This window comes from the organism of the source record quoted next, unplaced genomic scaffold (assembly GCF_019419815.1).
Source record: "Pyrus x bretschneideri cultivar Hongxiangsu unplaced genomic scaffold, Pyrus_bretschneideri_v1 Contig9, whole genome shotgun sequence".
In the NCBI taxonomy this organism is placed as follows: domain Eukaryota; kingdom Viridiplantae; phylum Streptophyta; class Magnoliopsida; order Rosales; family Rosaceae; genus Pyrus; species Pyrus x bretschneideri.
This window is the reverse complement of record NW_025999831.1, coordinates 5,197,873-5,221,013: the sequence shown is the minus strand read 5'-3', so window position 1 is coordinate 5,221,013 and position 23,141 is coordinate 5,197,873. Positions and strand designations below refer to the sequence as shown.

The 23,141-nt window shown below is 36.1% G+C and overlaps 1 protein-coding gene and 1 long non-coding RNA gene across 5 annotated transcripts; both read right to left on the bottom strand.

Annotated features, from left to right (window-relative positions):
• Positions 1 to 5,784: 5,784 nt before the first annotated feature.
• On the bottom strand, positions 5,785 to 9,651 carry LOC103932312 (target of rapamycin complex subunit LST8). 2 transcript variants are annotated; one of them, XM_009341872.3, is made up of 11 exons: positions 9,535 to 9,651; positions 9,133 to 9,255; positions 8,701 to 8,802; positions 8,230 to 8,342; positions 8,055 to 8,124; positions 7,785 to 7,862; positions 7,206 to 7,322; positions 7,023 to 7,117; positions 6,727 to 6,806; positions 6,537 to 6,596; positions 5,785 to 6,207 (listed from the first exon to the last, which is right to left on the bottom strand). In XM_009341872.3, exons 1-11 carry the CDS (start codon positions 9,544 to 9,546, stop codon positions 6,080 to 6,082), a joined length of 978 nt encoding a protein of 325 aa, XP_009340147.2. In that variant the 5' UTR covers positions 9,547 to 9,651; the 3' UTR covers positions 5,785 to 6,079. The 2 variants fall into 2 exon arrangements, with proteins under 2 accessions (XP_009340147.2, XP_009340148.2); XM_009341873.3 differs by lacking the exon at positions 9,535 to 9,651 and adding an exon at positions 9,389 to 9,528.
• Positions 9,652 to 11,934: 2,283 nt separating this feature from the next.
• LOC103932310 lies at positions 11,935 to 14,583 on the bottom strand. 3 transcript variants are annotated; one of them, XR_007255420.1, is made up of 5 exons: positions 14,100 to 14,581; positions 13,122 to 13,209; positions 12,630 to 13,041; positions 12,413 to 12,473; positions 11,935 to 12,197 (listed from the first exon to the last, which is right to left on the bottom strand). It is a non-coding gene; the product is annotated as an uncharacterized LOC103932310 (long non-coding RNA). The 3 variants fall into 3 exon arrangements; XR_007255419.1 differs by having other exon boundaries at positions 12,413 to 13,041; XR_007255421.1 differs by having other exon boundaries at positions 12,413 to 13,610; positions 14,100 to 14,583.
• Between the last annotated feature and the right edge of the window lie 8,558 nt (positions 14,584 to 23,141).

The following is a 23,141-nucleotide window of genomic DNA, read 5'->3' as shown; positions in this document are numbered from 1 at the left end:
TTTTTTGTTACGATGAGTACATACTGGACCTGAAGTTCCTTGATCAGATAAGAACCTGAAGTTTCTTGATCCTCATCACATAAAATGATTGGACCCAACGTTCCATCATGCAAAAAGATCAGGAATGAAGTCCCTAGATCCTCAAGATCGGACATGAAGTTTCTTGATAAGTACCTTAAGTTTGAAGAGCCGAAGTGCCACAACTTAATTGTAATAAATGACATAAGAGTCTTAGTCCACATACTATTAAATAAAGACCAGAAGTTCCTTGATGGATGTAAATGATGATATAATGTATATTTGCTGAAGAGTTTACATCTCAAAGTCTTCATGATTATTGCATATCACTGGGCATTGATGTTGAATGCCATGTTCCTCATGTCCATACCCAAAAATGGTTTAGAAGAAGTATTTATTAAGCGAATGAAATTGATTACCCGCGCTCTGCTCATGAAAAAGAAATTGCAAGATGGGTACATACCATTTTACATAATTCATTATTAAGTTTGGTTGAGACCAGTTGCCAACCATCAATATTTCTCAGTACAACTCGTGTTTGGGTACCAGCCAAACATTACACATTTATGAGTTTTTGGTTGTGTAATCCATGTGCCTATTGTATTGCCACAACGTACTAAAATAAGGCATCAATACAAACTGGAAATTTATGTTGAATTTGATTCACCATCTATCATTCAACATTTGGAACCCTTGACTGGGGATATGTTTACTGCGCAGCTTGAAGACTAGGATTTTGATAAGACAGTTTTTCCCGCTGTTAGGGGGAGAAAATAACATCGTTCCAGAAGAATGATGAGAAAATATCATTTCAAAAGAATGATGAGAAAAAACTGTTCCAGAAGAACGAAGAGAATTTGTCTTATTTTGATTCATGAAGCAATCAATATAAAAACGAAGTGAGAATAATTCAATGATGCAACGATATGCAAATCAAATGCCATATGTATTTAATGATGCAACGAAAGTAATAAAATCACATATACTTGTTGCAAATGTGCCTACATGAATTGATGTTCCTATTGAACAAAATAATGTGGTAACAAATCTACATGCATGAAGCGTGGCAAACCCTTAGATTCAAAATGTTCAGTACTTCAAAAGAAGAATATAACACTACTAAACTATTCCATTCCCAAAGCATAACTGTTGCATGCCGGAAGCATGGCAGTCGCCGTATAGATACATGTCCCAAAAAGGACAATCCGCGGACATGGGAATGTTGATGTCTCATGCATGAAGCATGATAGACATATAGGTTCCAATGACTCAACTCCCCAAAGTGGAGATTAAAATCCCAGCTCTATAACGCTCTAGAGGAGGTTATGATCCGCATTCTTTAAATTATGACTCTCCTAGAAGAAATAGTGTAATGTCCTTGAAAAGACAATGGATATCCAAATAAATGAAAAGCTTTTATGCATGTGCATGCACATGAGAATATGGGATCAATGATTGATGACCACCAATGGTAATTTTGGTTTTTACAAGTAGCTACTAAATTCATCAATGAGTTGTATTGATATTGAGTCACATTTTTTTGTTCGTCGATGAAAGGAAATATTATTTGCCAGAAACAGAGAAAAGAAATTCCATTACAATCTTGTAAGAACGTGAAAAAATGAACCTATATATATGTATATTATACAAATAGCCAAAAGATGTTGAACCAAATGAGGTTAAATATGGGCATTTGTAATATAGTGAATTACACTCACATGATATGACATAAGGTTACTAACTGAAGCCTGAAATTATGCTCTTATAAACAAGTTCATATGAATGAAGAATTATATACGAAGGGTTATGAGTCGCCCACATCATATCTCTATAAGTAAATCCCTCAAATATACATTGAAGCAAGTTGCTCTGTATAAATTCCAAAGGAAAATGTGTCATGAAGTGTAGAAAATCCCTAAAGGATTCAAATTGCTTGAAGTAAGCCCTGGAAGGGTAAAGCATAAATTATGTACTCAATACCAATGGATGATATAAATTGCCTATGAATACTATTATTATGATATTGTTGTAACATACTAAAATCTCTTGTAAAAGTCGATAATATTAGATTTAGACTCCTGAAGAGTCTAGAAAGTTTATAAAGTGTTGAGAGAGATATTATTTCGAACTACAAAATCGAACATTATGCCAGCATGAATCTTATCCATGATGTTTATAAAGAGTCATATGCATTGAAGATTATGAGTTGAATACTCAAATTATTTAGACACTAAGAATGATCATTTATCTTCGTGAAGGTAAAGATAAATTGATATTTGGTCTAGAAGTACCACATCTTAGTGAAGTATATGCTTTATTGTATTTGGTACAATACATTGAATGAAATAAAGCTTATCTATTAATATCTCCGAGAAATTACATACACATGAGTTAAAACAAACAAATAGGAGGGAACCTTTCACAAATGTCGCTCATGTGAAGACTCAGTACTCGGAAGTACCCCAGAAGGGGAAGGCACCAGAGGTTGATTATTTGGAGCTTCAGTACTTGGTGAAACTTCAGATGGCTGAGACAATGGGTGCCTATGGAATAAAGATTTGAACCTTTGATTGTCATTTTGAGTCCAACCTTCGGATTCCAGTAGCTGTCCGAGCTTTCTTTTCATGCTCATCGAGTAATTATTTGCAAGCATGTGTAACACTCTATTCTCGTGCTTGAGTCTTCTAATCTTTTGTTTAAGACTTGCCACCTCAGCCATCAATGGTTCAACTTGGTGAGTTTGAGCAAGTAGGCGTTGGCCCATATTAGAAACAAAGCATGCACACTGAATACTGAGAACCAAAGAGTCTTGAACGGCCGACTCATCAGACCGGTTTGAAAGGATTTTATTATCCTTGGGAGTGAGAAGATTCCTAGCTACCACTGTAGCGGTTAGGTCATTCTTCATCACTGAGTCCCCAACTGTAAGAGGACCATTAGAAGATAAGAAGGACGGGTGTCATATATTATCCTGACGTGGCTCGTCTGTACCACTCTTAAAACTCAAATCTAAGAAATTGTTAGATGGGCAAGCCATTTTTTAGAAATGAAAGGAAAAAGGAGGAAAGAAAAAATCTCAAAAGTGCAAGAAAGGGAAAATTCTACATGCAGTAGTTTTTCGAGCATACATTTTGAGCACAATTGATGCCTCTATAAAAGAAAAAGCAACAGGGCTACTTGTTCAAAAATCGAAGAGACACCGCTCTCCGAATTTCAAAAGCCAGATTTTTAGGATAAAGTTTGTCAACATTTCTTAGATGCAATCTTAGCTTTTGGATATCACGTGCAAGTTTGTCAAAGATCTCTGATAAAGTTGAAAACACGTGAATCTTACTGTTCTAATTAGACCACAGTTACTGACAAGAGTAAAGGCACAACACCACTACCTGTTATTGGGAAATCCCTATATATGTCGACCTCTATCTTCCATAACAAGGCAGACCTACAAAAATATATAACTCTTCTTTCTCTCCGAGAATGCATCTTCAACAAAGTATCTTGAAATACTCAGTTTTCTTCCTCTCCGAGAATACCTCTTTAAATAAGTCAAATAGAGTAAGAATATCTCATATCATCAAGGACGAGAGCAAAAGTATCTCATATCATGCAATCTCTCTATCCTTTTCTTTGTCCTTATTCTCACCTGGAAGACTAAGGAGAAAGAAAGCAATCAATCGAAACTTGAAATCAAATTTCCAGTCAGGAACCAACTACCTGGAAACCTTCCTGATAGCTTACCTAGCATTGCTCTCGAGTACTCATTTTCAAATTGCTTATATGATGATTGGAGCTGCCAAGCATGATGAGTCGCTGAGAAGTGATGTTCTGATGGACCTTTCAAATGCAAGCTTTGCATTCCACTCCTGCATTAGAGGAAAAGTACTACAAGAGAATATGCCAAACCTGTATAGGGAAAATACCACTTCTGCAAGGGGAACAGATAAGGCAAGCGAAAATGATACATTGAAGCATGTGGAGACAAGCACAACAAAACACGAACTGATTCATCCCCAACGGAGCCGAAGATCACTTGTCATGTAGAGCTGCTCGTGGTTCCATTTCATTCAAGGACAAGTCTCAAGGATTTTGAAGAAATAACAAGTCCGATTCAAGATCAAGTGTCCACCACCCTTGAATCAAATTCCGCTCCAGATAAAAGGAGTAAACTCATACCTTTGGTGCAAGTCTAGTAGAAAGTCCTACAGCCCAGTTCAAGAAAAAACATGTGGAAAGTTAACAACAAGTAAAGCACCTTATTCGGCAACTCTCCCCGCTAAGAGACTAAAGCAGAAGGATCAATGATCAACCTAAAGAATTTGAAATCAGGGGGAGATACTCATAAGGGGGAGCATCCAAAACAGATCAAGATTTTAACAAGTCAATTGAAGACTTGTGATCATCCAAGGGGGAGTGTTATAATTCACAAGCCATTCATTGTGGATGGCCACCTATCCCATTACCAATCCATTGTTCATCCCATCACAACTTTGTCTAAAGCCTTGTCTATAAAATGGATGAGAAGAAGGGGAGCAAATATACACGGATAGACATACGGCTGGTAGAGGAAGAAAGAAGAGAGGAAGAAGAAAGGAGATAATAGAAAGAGTTATCTTTGTAATCTTATTATTCCAGATTATAATGAAAGCATCACTGCTACTCCGAGAACGTACTCGAGTCACACTGACTATAGAGGAATCTTGTAAATTTTGTGTTTTATTTATTTATTCCACTGCACACACCATCATTTTTACAACATAAAACCCATTTTTGGTGTTTTTAGAGAATATGCTATTTCTTTAAGTTAATTTTGAGTTCAATTTTCAAAAATAATCCTACCAGACAAATTTTAAAGGCCTAAAACTTAAAAACCGTTATTGAGTTTAAAAAGTTGATTTTAAGTTGAGTACCAAATATGCCTTAAATCTTTTTAACATCACAGCTTTTGAAAATTAAATGTTATTTTGGAATTCGTTGGACATCAAAGTTTTGACCTTTGTGATTAGGAACAGTTAGGTTCTTATTTTTCATTCGTCCGACTATCAAGTTAACTTTTCACTTACATGAACGTTAAAATAGAGTGAAATTTAGTTTGTGTGAAATTACATTACTGCTCATATTTTTTATTTATGTTCAGTTTTAATTAGAAGGTTAAATGATAATTTTATAAGGTTTTAATTGACAATCAGAGTTCTATTAATATGTAATTTAAATTATCATGTTGTCAATGTAGCATCCACTAATCCACATGGTATTAATATATAGTCCGCTTAAGCAAATAAACAGGAAAAGCAGCAAACAAGAGGTTGCTCATGTTTAGTACGGTCATTGGATGTCGATGAATCAATGACACATGACAAGTTTGGATTTAACAAACAAAGTGTCTAAGAGCATCTCTAAACAAAATGTTAAAAAGTCCACATCAGCAATTAACGGTAGAAAAAGACGGCACTAATTTTTTCCAAACTAAATGCCAATCCTTGTGGCATGACATGGAATTGAAACAGAAGGAGTTGGTGTCAAATTTGAGCAATTTCAAATCTATTTTTAGTGGATAATAAATGTTTTTATTATGATTTTTGTTGTTATATTTTGTTTAAAAATACTAATTACAATTATAAAAGAGAAATGTTATTAGCATTCCAAAAATCTCTCTACACTCCCTTACAAGTGTATTTTTCTTTTTAATTATAGAAAGTTTAGAGTACCAAATGAGATTTTTAAAGTACTAACAACAATTCCCTTATAAAATGTAAATAATGCGATCAATAATAGTTTAAATTTGACATATAGAACAAAATTTACAAAAAAATCAATGTGCCATATGAGTCCTCAAATTTAAATTTGTGTTTAAAATTTGACATCCCCTTCTAAAGAAAGTTGTATACATTCTTATTTCGGTCACAATAGTAATACACATAATGCACATTAGGTGGGAAATAACCGTATGAAAGAAGATAATGTAGCACCACATTGCTTCTATGAAATTCCAAATTCCATTACCAGTCACCGCTTGCACACTCCGGGCATAGATGCATGCAGACGAGCCAAGGACGGTCCTGGTTCAGGATGCAGAAGGTTCGGCTCCATCATGGAGTGCACAACAAATTGTTGCTTTGTGATGCCCCTGATACACCCTGATATCTTCACCGGTGGACATGGACCAAAGTCTCGCTGTTGTATCAGAGGAAGCTGCATGGATGGTTGGTTTTTGTCGTCGTTATAATAGTTTCAATAATTTTCTTAATATAATTGTCACCTTTTTGTTTTTCGGAAAGGAGAACGAAAACAAAGAATATAAATGTCAATTTATCACGCAAATTAGATGGTGAAAAAACAACTTTGATAAAAGTGTTTGTTGACAGCAAAAGGATGGATACTGCTAAATCCGAGTTTGAAAAATGACGTTTAGCTTTAGAACTATGGTCGAAATCTTTAATTATGACGAAAATCCTTATCTACATGCCTGCTTAAGAACACATGGGCTCACTCAAAATTCTCAGGTGTTGAAAAATTAATACCTGTTATAAGATAGGCACCGTCCGCTGAGAAAACACAGTCCCACACCCACCGTTGATGTCCTATAATGTGAAGAAACAGTGAAGATCAATTAATAATATGGCTAAGTTTTCAATAACCATTGCATTTATCGAGTAATTTGCAGATTGGGATCAGCACCTGTGAATGTTGTTACAGAATACAGATACATACCTACTAAAGTTTTCTCTAATGTGAAACCATCTACATTCCATATCTTGACAGTGTGGTCCGAAGAGGTGGTTGCTAAGTATCTAGAAGTACAAAGCATATAAAGGTCATAACAACAACTCAGAACAGCATGTATAGCTGCTAGGAACGGAAGGCAAAATAACCGAAACAGAAATGTACTGTAAAATAAAAAAGCTATTCGTCTCAAAATCAGTTAGGAACAAAAGAGAACGAAAGGGCAGATAATATTTGAACCCAAAAATATAAGAAAAAAGGTCATAGTCCTTCACGAATCAAACCTGTGGGGTTCACAGAATTCAGGTGAAAGAAGACATTTAAGAATGTATCCCTTGTGTGCTTGCAGCTTATGAAGTGGCTCAAAATTTGACATCGTCTGGAAGAAAAAGTACTTGACATCAAAATGAATCAAGCATGGTAAGAAAATAACATTAGATAATGAATCAAGCAGATGAGAGTATTACCTGGTTTCCACGCAACAAGCGCCAAACGTAGCATGTCCCATGATTATTTGCTGCAACAACCAAGCTCCCATCCCACATAACTGTTAGTGACCTTACAGCCGTATCCACCTCTGGAACCTAGGTTAACTCCCAAAATCAATGTTAAATTTATCATGTACAACTGTAAGATGCTTCAGATAAAACGAGTAAGCTCCATATGAAAAAATATCAAGAGTAATAAACACTCCTAGCACCACAACTTCACATTCTAATCCTTAGTAAGTACTATCCAAAAATCAATTTCCACCAACCATCTACTCCTGCACAGGACACCACTATATTTTTATTTATTTATTTACTTTTATCCCTTTAATGTTTTCTTCAAATAAACAACTTGCAATGCATGTGCACGAGTCTACTAATGGTATCGCCCATTTAGATATTCCTTTCACCTAATAACATACCAAAGGTTTGGAATATTGGTTTTCGGACAACACACTCGCTAACAGACCTCTTGAAAGTTAGTATAGATTAGCAATTTGAATAGTAGAAGAAATAAAAGATGTATAGAAATACAAAAGTGCAAGAAAATTAAGATACCAATTCACAGCTGCACGAATTTGCTGTCAAATCCCAAACACGAATATTGCCATTTTGGTCCCCAGATATTAGTTCAGTCTATAAAAACGAATATAAAAAATGTTAACATCTTTGACAAACAATCAAAACCATTACAGCATGCAAGGTCTCATCTTCTTTATTTTCATTTAGTTTCTTTAATAATTTCACAAGTTATGAAACAGTAAAACCGGATAGTGATTTTGGCAACATTTATATTTTATGGTAGGAAAGGAAGAGACGGTGCTTCACCTGGTTCCGGTGAAGCACAACAGTGTTAACAGCTGCACGACTTTCATATTCCCTTTGACAACCCGGAGCTCTGTAAATAAGTCAACATATAACTCTAAATTATACTAAAACATATGAACAAAACTTAATGAACTACGAAACAAAACAAGCATATATATCTGTTGGCAGCGAATACCTCAGATCCCAAATTTTTACTGTACCATCCTCAGAACCTGAATACATCCAGTTCCCATCGCATTGAAACCCTACAGCCATTACATTATTGCTATGTGACTCATAGCTCATCACCTACAGTCATACCAAAAAAAAAATGCTCATAAGTTGATAGAATAACTAATATAAAGCGGAGGTGGATTGTCTGCCCTCCCATTTCCATCCTCTTCCCATGCCCTCATGTGATGTGTGATCACGGTTAAGCCACGTCAACATTTTATATTAATTTTTTATAAAAATAATAAAACAAAAAGTAACAGGAATATAAAATGTTGACGTGGCTTAACCGTGACCACACAGACAGGAGGGCATGGGGAAAGTATGGAAATGGGAGAGCAGACAATCCACCTCCATATAAAGCATACAAGATTCTCCATCCCCCTCCTTTAATTCGATGCAAACAAAGCAAGACTAACGCCTGAGAAATACGAACCGGTTGAGGGCTATTTGTATTAACATCAAATAATCGAATGTGAGGATTTCCGGCTGCAGCCAGGAAGCGTTTATCTGGAGTTATCTCGAGCTTATTAACTTGCTATGCTCATGAAAAATGGAAAGTCAGATCCAGCATAAATAAATCAAATAAGAACAAGAGTAAATCCATAAAAAATTTCACAATCATTTCGGAAAACACAACCAAAGGACTATAAACCAAAGGAAACTCAACGACCTACAACATAAGAAAACCATTCCATTCGACGAAACCCAATCCAACTATTTCTCCTTAATTCAGTCGGATTCAATCATTTAAAAGCGAAATCGACATTTTAACAAAAACCCAGAATCCAAAATTCAAAGCACAAATACATACACACACATAGATCATTTCTTTCTAAAACCAAAACAATAAAAGTGAGGAACAAACTGAATCAGGGTACTGGATGGTACGGTAGCAGCGGCCACTTTTGGCCTCCCAAAACCGAATAGTGTGATCATAGCTAGCCGTTGCAAGGATCACCGATGGTTGTTGGATCATCTTAATCTCCTCCTAATCATTGTTCAAACAACTCAATAAGCAAACATAATCACATCAAAAACAACAACAAAATTGAAAATTTTATATGCCAATTTTAAGACTGATAAAAAGAACTTTAGAAAAACTGGGTTTGAAATTGTAATACCTAATCATCAGATTAAACAGAAAAAGACATTAAATTGAGGTTGGTAATGATGGGAAATTGATGGGCATAGTGCAATTGGAGATCAGGGTTTTGAGGGGGTTTTGGAAGGGGGGGAGAGAGCTCCATAGAAAGCAGAAAGCACAGACCTGGGTTGACATGCTCTGGGCCTGAGTCCGAGAAATGAATTCTTCATGGGCTTTTTTCTGTGTCTTTAATTTGCTTTCGGCACTCTTTGGCGTTAGTCTCTTTTACCTTTTCTTTCCCTTCTTTATTGGGAATTTGGCTAAAATCATCGGCTTTCACTTACCTTTTTAGTTTCTTATACATTCCAAGGCCATAAATCCAGACTTTTAAAATTTGATTCAATAGTTAAAGTTATTATAACTTTTAAAGTGAGCCCCTGTTTGTAACCGTTGAATCAAATTTCAAAGGCCTGGATTTGTGACCTTGGTGGAAGGGATCCAGAAAGGATCCCCCTCCACATTCCAAGTCTTTAATTCCGCCTGTTTTATTCAATTCAATGAGCATAAATAAAAAAAGTGTAGCCACTTAATACTACGGTATAGTGATATTCCTCTTTACTTGTAAGTGAGAGGTCTTAGATTCGATTCTCATTAAAGGCAAATTTGAACCACATTATTGCTAGCTCTTTGTAAAGCTAAGCTCACCCCCTCCCTTTAGTGTAGCTACTATCGTTTGTCCCAAAAAAAAAAGTGTAAGAATCTAAAATAGTTGTGTTAAATCATTTCCCTTTTGTAAACCCACATTTGATATAGGCATAAGTATAAAGTGCTCATTTGGATATGCTTTTAAAATGATTGAAAGTATTTTGGGTGAAAATATTTTTGACACCAATTTTTAGTACAAATTCAAGTGGATCTTGGAAAAACTTTTTAAGTGTTTCTTGCAAGAAACACATATCTCGTGTTTCTTCCAAAAATCACTTTACGCAAAATCAATTTTACTAAAAACGCTTTTAATAATTTTAAAAACACTTCTAAACAAGCGCCCCTAAGTAACTGCAAAAAAACCCTTCATACCACCACGTATTTATCTACAATTTACCAAAACTCTTAGGCTTCATACACTAGTACAAAAAACAGTTTGCGCGATGCAAGTACCTTCGTCGCGCAAAGTCAAAAACCGTTGCCTGAAATTAGCCCAATGAAATCTTCATCACGCGCCAACCGTCACACAAAGGCAGTGAAAACAGGGTTTGTGTGACGAAGAGACAACCTGCATTGCGTAAAAGGACTTTGCACAACAGAAGAACATACGTCGCACAAAAGATCTTTATGTGACGACAACACCTATGTTGCACAGTGTTCTAATAATCAGCCTAGGCAGCCGTCTAGGTGTTGGGCAGAGGAGCTTCGACCCGATTTAGACCAAAACATTCAATTAGGCAGGGAGGACTTAGGAGGCCGCTTAGGCGCTCGCTAGGAACTTAAGGCGGGCTAGGCGGCAGCCTAGGTGGTTTGAATCTCGCTACAAATCCCAAACTTGCTGCAATTTTCGCAATGGATCTACAACTTCCGATCTCGTATGTAGCAGTAGAGCCCTGGGGAATTTCTGCAGCTCGTCTCTGTGAAGATGAGGGAAGAGAGAGTGCGGAGAGAGAGAGAGATTACCGATGAATTTCTGCAACTCGTCTCTATGAAGATGAGGGAAAAGAGAGTGCAAAAAGAAACAAAGAGAGAGACAATTAAACATTTCAATTAGTGGTCTATTTTGCAGCTTGTCTGTGAAGATGAGGGAAGAGAGAGTGTGAAGAGAGAGAGAGAGAGAGACTGAAAGTCTAAAACATTTCAATATGCGAAGGCGAGGACTGGGATCTCAAATCCAAGGAAAAGCTGATGGTTTTAATTATCAAAACCATGGACGCTGATGGTTTTGATGGACTAGGATCTCAAATATATATTTTATATTGAAACCATGGACCCAAGGTGGTGGACGGGTGATGTGAAAGAGGTGAGGTGCTAATGGTTTTACTAATGAAGACCACCCACTTTGTGGGTTTTTTTTTATATTTTTAAAAGTTTGGGATATATATTTATATATATATATGTTATATAAATTATAAATTATTTAGATAATGTTTTGTTTTTTTTCCTAGGCAAGCATATTATATATGTACATAAAACGTTCACATATGTATGTTCTTCTATAAGAAATAGCATATTAGTCAATAATTATTTACATTTGATATAGTAAATTTAATTAATTCATAAAATATATAACAAATTTACCTAAATCCGCCTAAGTCGCCTAGGTGCTAGGCGCCAGCCTGCCACTCGACTAACTCCTTTCATTTTTTAGAACCTTGACGTTGCACAAACCCTTTTTTTCTTTTTTCTTTTTTTTGACAAAATATTTTTTATTTAATTTTTTTATAATTATCGTAATTAAATTATAAACAATAATTAATACACCAATGAAAATTGAGGCAAAAAATAGATGTTTTTTGGTAAAATTTCCACTAAGCATTGTTTAAAGAATATTTTGTATTATCATTAATAAAATAAACGTATATAAGATCAATGTGGTAAAGCCAATACATTCATTAAAAACCTAAGATATAAGTTTGAACATATTAACACAAGTCCTCAAACTCCGAAAATACAAACTTGAATTCTTTCGAAGACGTGCAGATAAAAGCATCTTCCCTTTTGTACATACAGTGTATGTAGCTCCTTCATCACTCCATATAGCTTTTTCATCACTCCTTCATATAGCTCCTTCATGTATCTCACTACTTCATGCAGCTCGCTACAGTTTATGTAGCTCCTTCGTCACTCCTCATATCTCACTACACCAAAACCACACAACCACAAGTTTAATTATGATACAAATATCAGAACAATTCAAAGAATATACATGTGTGTATCTGTGAAAACAAATGTCAAATTAAAGATGATAGGTTGCATGCCAGGCATGTCCTTGTCTATGGAATGCATCAATTTTAGATCACAATTTCATGGCAGCCATTTTTCCTCCCAGTGAAAGCAGTACAGAAAAACTCACCAACAGAGCTAAGCCAATCAGGTCTGCTGAAATAAATCCTTCAAGGCAAATGCACAAGTAACTGCCCAAATCAACAAGTTATTAAATTTAAAGGAGACAGTAGTAGAGAGACTTTAACAATGAGTAGTTCTGTCACAATGAGAACACTAGTAATAAACAAATGCAAAGGCATGTTAAAAAATATGCACACTAGAAATGAAAAAATGTTTTGAGGTACCTCAAGCTCCTTGTCATTTATTATTCTACAAGTAAAACCTGAAAACCAGTAAAGAGAAGAACTTTAAAAATAATTACAATTAGAAAGTGAAATCAATATTTCCTTGAAAGTTTCGGGTGAGTGAGTAATGTGCGTCTCACTCACTCACAGAATTGTATTCAAGTGTGGCTTCCAGCTTCCAATGAACAGATAAATAGTTGGTGACTGATTTGACCTTAACAATTGTTTATTTATTGGATTTGGAGACTGGAATTGTAGTTTTGTGGATCAATGGGAGATGGTACCCTCTACCTAAACCCTAAACCGTAAACAAATAGGACGACTTTTCATCCTGGAGGCAGCAACAGAGCTTGAGGATAGAATTACTGTCAACCTCTACAAGTAGACTTCTCTCTGCTTTCACATGCACAAACTACATAGAACGATACACTAAGGTCAGTGAAGAAAAATTCATTTCGATTGAGGAACATGTTTGAACGGATGAATGTATACCTGGCCTTCCCCAAGCCTCTCTGATTTCTTACGCTTCTTAACTGCAGGTACATGATCAGTTGCTTTCTTTCTTCCTGTAGACTCTAACCTGTACCAGTGGAGAAAGAAATAGGTAACACAAAGACAAAGACAAAGACAAAGAAAAGGAAAAACCAATATGTTGATTACAAATTTACAATGTAGTAAGGCATAATGCAATAGGTAACCCACGCACAGATGCCACAACTCCTAAACTGAATCCACAGTTCAACTAGAGCTAAAACGTTTATTCTGCACACATCCTGCAATGATCGAGTTCCATGAAATGGCATCATGCTTAGGTAGCAGGTTGAACACCCGCAGGGAATCTTGCACTCGAGTGCAATTGGCATACATGTCAATTAAGCTACTCCCAATGCATACATGTGCATCAAGCCCACGTCTTACAGCAACCCATGAATCTCCTTTCCCTTGATAACATGTACATATTCTGCAAAAACTGGAAGGACACTAGACAAAGTAAAAGCATCGGGCTTCAAGTCAGCATTCCCCATATGAAATGCTTTGGTATTTATACAAGTCAGAAAATAAAATTAAGCTTGTATCACTCTTTGGATACATAAAGCATCTAGAGTGATGTTTGTGTGCTTGAAAGATCGAATAACTTATAATGACTGGCTTGAAGCGTTGAATAAATCATGGTTTGTGGTTTTTTGGTTTTTCTTGGGTATTGTTTTTCCTTCTTCTAGATTATTGAAATTGCAGTTTCCCAAAAATCAAAGTTCAAAGTAATTAAAATTCAGAAAGTGGATTAATCATTCTCAAACCCAGGCAACCAAGAAAAATAATTACAAACCTAACTAAGATTCTCAACCAAATTCATTAACTAAAATAACTTAAAATTACAGTGACAGAACAAATATAAGAAAAGCACCATAAAGTTGAGACTAAACAAAAAGCTAAAGGGAAAAGGATAGGGTCTAGAGATTGAGAACATACCCAAAGTTTTGGAGATCGAAATGCAGAAAAGCCCCCTCCATTGGGGATTTCAGAGGTCGAAATGCTCAGTTCATCATTTTTCTCGGCCCTCATCTCTGATCGAAGTCCCTTGTGGGTGTCGTAGAACCGAGGATTTATGCACTGAGAGTCGAAAAGGTGGAACTGGACTCGGGTTTGCAGAAGTGGAGGTGTGTGAAATTTTTTTGGATGAAGGCAGAAATAGAGAGAAATGGAGAGATGGTGTTGGTTTTGATGAATGTGGCTCTGAGATTTTGAGAACAAATGAAGGATGGAGGCTAGGGTTTTGTTTCTGAATAGGAGAGGTAGAGAAACTGTGAGAGAGAAGCCATGCCAAAATTTTGGCAGCTCTCCAAATTTTTAGTCTCCCGCCTTCTCCGATTTAATTTTTTTTTTAATTATGTATGATATATTTTGTTTTTGTCAAAATGAAACAAAATTTTTCGACGGTTATAAACGAAAAATCACGATTTAACTGTTATTTTAACTCCGATTTTGATGATTTTTTTACAACTACACTCCCTGACCCTATATGAATACAATGAACTCGATCTTCAATTTAAAATATTTACACTAGTGTATATCACAAAAATCTTATGTTATACTTAATGATAGTATAAATAAACTCTTAAGTGTTAGTGAATCAATTGTTTTGATGGGATACGCATTCTACAAAACTAATTTCAATGATCCAACCGTCAAACTTGTTTGTATAAGCTTCGAGATCACATATGCCAAAAATCGTAAAAACAAACATTCAAAGATCAAGTAACAGGGCAAAACTTTTTGACGGTTATAAATGAAAAATCACGATTTAACGGTTATTTTAACGTTTTCATGATTTTTTTGCAGCTACACTCCTTGTGACAAACCGTCCCTAATTTTACAATTTTAAAAATTTTGAAAGTGTGATTTTATGAAAATGCCCTTAGAGGCGAGGGTGTTGACCTTAGATGACCATCGGTTAGAGACATGTGGGACTTATTCTTTTAGTATGTCCTTGTAGTACTTGTCTTTACGAATGCATAGACGAAAGCGGTTTGCGAGTTCAAATTATAACGGTATAGTTACGGACGTTTGAAACTAGTTAATTATATTTTAGATTATAAGTGTTAAGTCCCACTTTGTGGGAAGGGGAACCAATCAGAAAATTTGGAGATTAGAAATAACCAATTAGGAGGAGAGAGGGAAGCTCTCAGCTTCCTTCCCATTTTTCTTCCCATGGCCTTCGAACACCCAAAAACCTGGTTTTAACCCAGGGTGGTTTCCGACGATTCTTGTCTGTTTTTCAGGTGATTTTCACCCATTCACCACCATCAAACCTTATCACCATATCCCAACATTCAAATCTAACCAAAATTTGCATGAAATGGTAGAAATTTCACGAAGAACACCAATGGGTGCCGCGGGAAACTTACTCGAAATCCACCCATTTGTGAAACATTTTCGTTCAACTACCACTACCAAAACACTCCCCTAGAAGCCAAGAACAAAGCTCAAGCAGTGGTGGAGGCATCAAAGCAAGTTTGGAGGTCGAATCGAATCACACCCAATTCTAGGGTTTCGTACGGTTTTAGAAAAATTTGAGCCTTTCTATGCCAAATTGGACTTGGCCACAGGTATAAAGTTTACTCTACTCTTTGAGATCTTCAATTCTGTAATTTTTGAGAATTTTTAAAAATAGTTGAATGTTCCGGCAAGTCGGGGTAGCTGATCGCCACCTGCGGCAGCCTGTGCGGCAGCACGTGGCCTGTGGGTCAATGATGTTTTTTTTAAGTACTATTAGATGCCATGGGTTCATATTTGATATCTGTATGACGTAATTTCATTATTTGGATTTAGTTTCATTTCAACACGTGAATAGGTCAAAAATATGTATCGACAATCCAACCGTTGGATCATCACCAAAATTTAATATGTTATAGTACGTAATATTTGAGGATCACAGGAACATACAGATCGGGAATCTGACATATGGATCTTTCCAAATTGGAATTGTAAGTTTATAAAATAAAAAGTTAATCACCACTTGAAATTGAAACTGGTGGAGATCCAACTGTTCGATCGTAATGAAATTTCAGTATATTGTTCTAGAAGCATAATGTGGATCCTTGGAAATTTCGGATTGGAAATTTGGGATGCAGATCTTCCGGATCAAATCGTGGGGGTGTGTTCTATATAAATTATGTATTCTATTGATAAGGATTCTGAGTCATGGTTTGATAATTGTTCTAGGCGTTGATTGTTCGTGTCGCCTCAACTCTCGTGCTAGGGATTTATGAATTTTAACGAGGCCTCCAGGTGAGTGGGTTTTTGGTTTAATACAAGTATATATGCTTTATGTTTCAGAATATGCATCTAGTGATTGCTTATGTTATTGTTGATACTATGAACTACGAATAGCTTGATCCCTGTTTAGGGTACGTAGGCAGTCTAATAAGACGTTAGATGCAGCCATAAAATAAATGAGACTAAATAATTGAGACAATAGCCTTGTTTGGGGAATTGAGCAATGTGAAGGAGATTGATGGAAAATGTGAGATTTAACCTTATTTATTGGTGGTTAAATGTTGGTTATAAATTAATGTGTGAAGAATCGTAATATTGAAGTGAAAAATAGTTAGGAATGACTGTTAATTTAACTAGTGTTTAGTTGGGCTTATCACCGATAATTATTTTCCGAAGGTTATATTGTTAGAATATCACCTTATGGAATTCTTGTGAAGTCTACTCTTGTTAAGATTCTAGAAATGTTTCATGTGACAATGTGATGCTAATGTGGTAACATTTGATGGAAGATCATCTGAGTGACAAATACTTTTGGTCCCTGTTATCACTAATATCTTTAAATGTACTAGTGTTTATTTTGGTTCTTGTAGACATCGAAATTTCGGTGAAACAAATGTTCACCAATGCATTAAAGTTTTGACGTGTCAAGGCATACATGGCATACGCCACGTGTTGTACAAATTGTACACATGGCGTGTGACTCAACAAAATAGGAAGAAATACCCTTGAAGGATTAAACAAGTTTTTCTTCTCATTTTGGGCAATGACAAGGCAAGTACATTACAATCCATTGAGGATCAAAACAAGTTTTTCTTCTCATGTTGGGCAATGACAAGGCAAGCAACACTTCAATCCATTACGGATCAAAGCAAGTTTTTTCTCATTTGGGCAATGACAAAGCATACACATTTCAAGTTTAAAATGGTGTTAAGTGGGAAATTAGGCCATAAGTTACACCACTTCAAGTTTAAAATGGTATTAAGTGGGAAATTAGGCCATAAGTTACACCACTTCAAGTTTAAAATGGTATTAAGTGGGAAATTAGGCCATAAGTTACACCACTTCAATTTCAATATTGCATTAAGTGGGAAAATTAGGCAATGGTGCTTGGAAAGGAAAAAAATATTTTTGTGGTGGTGATTCATTCTCAAAGCCTATAAATAGGTTTCTCCATCAAGGTATCAAGCATCAAGGAATTCACAAATACATTTCTCTACTCCAAAATTAGAAGAGGAATTCCCCAAATCCTTGAAGCTTTGAAACTCCAAAGCTTCCAACCATCCAAATTCCCAAGAATTCCGAAGGATCAAGAAAGCTCTTTTCGTTCTTCGTTAAATCCTCTTTCAAGATCAAGCCCCGACGGCTCTTGAAGAAAGTGTTCATTGTTCATCCTAAGATCAAGCCCCAACGGCCCTTTGGATCAACAGCGCAAACAAATCCACACATCCAATCGTTCTTCAAGATTAAGCCCAAAAGCCCTTGAAGATCCGCTCATCCAATCAACCTTCAAGATCAAGCCCAAAAGCCCTTGAAGAAATCCACACAACCATTATTCAAGATAAAGCCCAAAAGCCCTTGAAGAAAACCAACTGTTCATTCAAGATCAAGCCCCAACGGCCCTTGAAGAACTCCCACCATTATTCAAGATCAAGCCCCGACGGCCCTTGAAGAAAGTGTTCATTGTTCATCATCCGTTCATCCTAAGATCAAGCCCCAACGGCCCCTTGGATCAACAAACAAATCCACACATCCAATCAACCTTCAAGATTAAGCCCAAAAGCCCTTGAAGAAATCCACACAACCATTATTCAAGATCAAGCCCCAACGGCCCTTGAAGAAAGCGTTCATCATTCATCATCCGTTCATCCTAAGCTCAAGCCCCAACGGCCCTTGGATCAACAAACAAATCCACACATCTATTCTTCAAGATCAAGCCCAAAAGCCCCCTTGAAGAAAACCAACTGTTCATTCAAGATCAAGCCTCAACGGCCCTTGAAGAAAACCAACCGTTCTTCAAGATCAAGCCCAAAAGCCCTTGAAGATCCGCTCATCCATCAACATTCAAGATCAAGCCCTGAAGGCCCTTGAAGAAACTTCCATCAACCTTCAAGATCAAAGCCACGAAGGCCCTTGAAGAAACTTACAACTGTTCATCCAAGATCAAGTCTCGACGGCCCTTGGATCAACAAATCTACATCTTACGGAGATAGAATCAGAGGACCAAATTTGAGAGAGATCGTAACCCCAAAATCATCAAACACAAAATATTATTTTGTACACGTTATTCTTGTTTCTTGTTTCAAGGAACTTTCGTGTTCACAGTTCTTCAGGGAGAAGATCAACTACCGATAAAGTCCTTTTCAAAGTAAATCTTTAGCAAAGTCTTTTTCCAGCCTTGGAATTTTTCAACCAACGCTAATTCCCAGATTTTGTCTTCGTTGTTATACTCATTAAATGAGTGAGAATAGGCTTGCGAGAGTGAGTTGTCATATCCTGGGAGTAGTAGAAATTCGAAAAACAATAATCAACTCTTCCTAGGATCAATGAACTACTTCGCTTGAGCCTAATAAACTAGGATCGTGGAAGCTTAGGAACAAGCTTTGTATTAAGACAGTAAGCTTATGGTTGTTTTTACCTTATCACTAAATTGTGAAATGAAGTACATCATCAACCCACTTCCTAGTATTACACCCATTTTTCCTTGCTTCACATTGAACGTTTTTGACATCATTGAGAAACTTAGTTACAAAGTTTACCAATTAGGAATTTACCCAACCAATGACTAAACACTTTATCTTGGAGACCTCAAACATTAGTTTTGTTTAAATTGGTACTCTTCTTGGGAGACGTGATCTCACAGATGATATTCTTTTCTTTTCTAAAAAGGTTGTAATGGAAGAAAATGGAAAATCTCTTAAAGTATTGTGAAATTGAGATATCCTTGGTTTTGTCGAGTTTATCAACAATTTGTTAAGCTATCTTTTGGCTATAATGTTTTTCCTCAATTGTCGAGTGAGGAAAATTATTTTGGTTTGGGATGTTGTTTATGAATAAAGTTTTTGACAACTGAAGTGTTGTCTCATCTTACCCCTATTTTACACTTTTTGTTGACTCTGATCATGTCGAAATCCAGTGTGACGTGCTCTTTGGATGTTTCAACACGGCTAAGGCAACATGATGGAATATTGTTTTTATTTTCCAACGATTAGAACCGTTCGAAACAAACCACCTTATTCATGACCCAAAGTCAGCAGTCATCATCTAATTTTGAAAGCTAGATGACACTTTTCTGTGGAAATTTTGGTGATGTATGATGATTCTCGATTAACGTGATAAGTTAATTTGCTTTCTGTTGGTTCTAAAGGACAACATTTTCTTTTTGGTATTGGAAGGTCTCCTAGTTAACCTTGGGTATGTGGCCACCGTACTGCACGTTGTATTGCCTTAAAGCGAAAGCATTGTCTAGAAGAACCATTGACGTTGAAAGTGCAATTATGACCATTAACTACTCCATCACCCAGGAAATGCTCGGTTGAACAAATCTTATTGTGGTGATCGAATATCTTGGAAGCTAGTGTTGTAGTTTGATATTATGTATCCAATCTAGTTATCTCGTACTTCAGATGTAATGGACTTGCTTTGTGATGCGAGAATTATACGCACACAAATTAACCCTCTTGTTGTCAAATTGTAGTAAGGATGCAAGTAGGGATCGTTCTAGACCGGGGATTAGGAGGGCTTGCTAACCACTTGGATTTGACTTCAAAAACGTAAAAACAAGTTTAAAACGTTCACAAAGACTCAAAGGACTCAAAACAGGTTCAAAAGACTCAAAACTGCCTAAAAACACTAACTAGGCAGTTTCTGACCTTAAACACAAATTTGGACGAATTTAAGATTAAAGGTTGATTCAAAACACTTTAAAACACAAATTAAGACACTTTAACACTAAACTAGACTCAAAGAATGCAAAACTAAAAGTTAAAACACTTAAACAAACCTAAAACCCAAAACAGCAACTAGAAGACTCAAAACTGCCTAAAAACCACTTTCTGGGCAGTTTTGAGCAACTACACTAATTTGGACGAAATTGGATGAAAACTTGAATCAAAATACTTAGAAACACAAATCAAAACACTTTCTAACTAATCTAAGACTTCAAATTAAAGGGGGATTTGTTTTGGAGGAAAATTGAAATAACGAAACAAGTTAATAAACTAGACAGAATGTAAATATGAAATTGATGAAATGGAATGAATGGATGCTAGCCAAGGGGTTCATCTCCACACATGTTACACTTGCATAATAAAAAGATTTCCAATTGCATTTCAATAAATTATGAAACTCATCACCCCGGGTTAATTAGGTCCGCTTAAATTAACCTTCAAATCTTCCTAACATTATTGAATTGGATGATTGCATACGACAACCCAAAACATTTCCCACAAGTCCCCTACATGATTGCATAATAGAGATACAAGCAAGAATCATTACGCTCTATGAAAATTATAAGTGTTGACGAGGCATTCGTTACTATGATTGCATGAAACTTATGCCAAGAATTTGTTTAACGCGATTGTTTATAAGCAACCTCCACTACTTGTAAATATAAGTTCGTAACTATTAGGTGAAACTCACTTATATTCTAGCGTCATATTCATGCATGAAAATTAAGCGTGCACTCTCAATAAACATACATAAATAAGTTATCAATCAAACAGTTAAACAAATTGAATCCACGACTTATGAAATGCAATTAGAAGTAATCAAATCAAAACGCAAGCATAAACATATATTTCGAATCCCCCCCCCTAGCCAAGGGGGGGTTTAGTTCCTCATGATACAAAACAAAGAGAATCAAAGAAACACCTAAACATTCCAACAACTCAAACTTGAATTGTATGAACGTTTAGGCCCTCTTATCTTCCTCTTCGTTGTAGCACAAGGTCTAATGGATAGTTTGATGGTGTGAATGGTTTGGGGAGTGGTGAAAATGGAAGGAGGAGGCCATGGCAATGGGATGATTTCTGGTGTGGTGTTTGGATTATTAGGGAGAGAGCATGGCACAAGGGAATGGTTGGTGTTTGTGACTGAAATGTGTATGGAAGAATGAATTGTGTATGAATGGGAATGAATGCAATGGATGCTTATTTATAGGTGAATGAAGGAAGAAAAGAGGGAATATGACAGCTAGGTTGTGATGATGAATGCATGTGGGAGTGTGGCTGAAATGATTATGAAGCATGTGGCTGATTTATGAAGGGAATGCATGTGGATTAAAGTGGAATGACAGCTAGATTAAATGATGAATGCATGTGCAAAGTTGGTTGAATGATTATGAAGCATGTGGGTGGAAATGCATGTGGAATGGCTGTTTGTTTATGATGATGAATGCATGTGGAATAGGTTGGAATTGCATGTGGAATGGCTTAAAGGATGGAAGTGCATGTGGCTCTAAGGTAGCCTTCTAGAAATCAGGTTTTTAAGCCCCCTTGCAACTCCCTAACTGAATTCAAGCCTTTCAAATTCGTCCATCCTCATGCGTCCATGCTTGCACTATCCAATCTTGGCCCAAAAATGCTCTAGAATGCTCCAAATTGCTTCGTTTTGCATACTTTGACACTAAAACCTGAAATTGCACGAAAATAACTTTAAACACTATAATTAACATAGTTTAGCTAATTAAATGCAAGAAAACAAGCTAACTAAGTCGTATAAATATGCTCCTATCACTTTGACCCTTAAATTTTCGAATATTCTTTTAGCCTTCTCGACGTAATCCCTTTCTCACTATGTTCGAGAGAACACTAATAGGAATTTGTTTGCTAAAGCGTTACAGACTATGTTAGCTTGACTACATGACAAGTATGTCACTATTTTTATCTTATCGGGATGCATGTTTTATTTCTAAGTGTTTAGGAAGCCTTCTTGAAGGCCACGTGTAGTAAGTTGTTGTTGACTATGTATCTCCCTCAGACTAACAACCAGTCTGAATAGAAAATCTGAACTTTCTCGGTGTATTACGTTTATTTGTTTTATAATTGTGCATGATCATAGTTGGTACTTATCTTCACTAGAAATGCTTGTAACTACGGTTACAAAAATTGTTGGTCCTTGTTGTGACACTATGGAGATTTGGAATAGAGATTCATTGCTTAACGCTTACTTGACTGAAGAGTGTTACGAACAAGTGTTCAATTGTGAGAGTTCACATTATAGAAATGTTATCCTATTGTTGTTACCCAAGGATATTATGTACTTACTTTTGGAGTTCTCAACTTTCGATTGCATAATTGAAAATACTATTTTCAGTTTAAGTATCAATACAACTGCTCTAAACATTATGTTGTTAAATATATTTCTTCAGCGGATCATTTGTACATATATTTATTGCTTCCTTAACCTTGAGTTTTGTGTCACAAATCATTTTAAATTTCAGGGATGAAATTTTCTTAAGGGGGGTAGATTTTGACAACCCGTCCCTAATTTTACAATTTTATAAATTTTAAAAGCGTGATTTTATGAAAATGCCCTTAGAGGCAAGGGTGTTGACCTTAGTTGACCATCAATTAGAGACATGTGGGACTTATTCTTTTAGTATTTCCTTGTAGTACTTGTCTTTACCAACACATAGGCGAAAGCGGTTTGCGAGTTCGAATTATAACAGTATAGTTACGGATGTTTGATTAGATTATAAGTGTTAAGTCCCACTTTGTGGGAAGGGGAACCAATCAG

What these genes read in the sequence shown, in the direction of transcription:
- LOC103932312 (XM_009341872.3), bottom strand. An exon ending in GTAAAAATTTGGGATCTGAG is followed by an intron (nt 8,125 to 8,229) that starts GTATTCGCTGCC and finishes ACTTATTTACAG; the next exon opens with AGCTCCGGGTTGTCAAAGGG. An exon ending in TTGTGCTTCACCGGAACCAG is followed by an intron (nt 7,863 to 8,054) that starts GTGAAGCACCGT and finishes TCGTTTTTATAG; the next exon opens with ACTGAACTAATATCTGGGGA.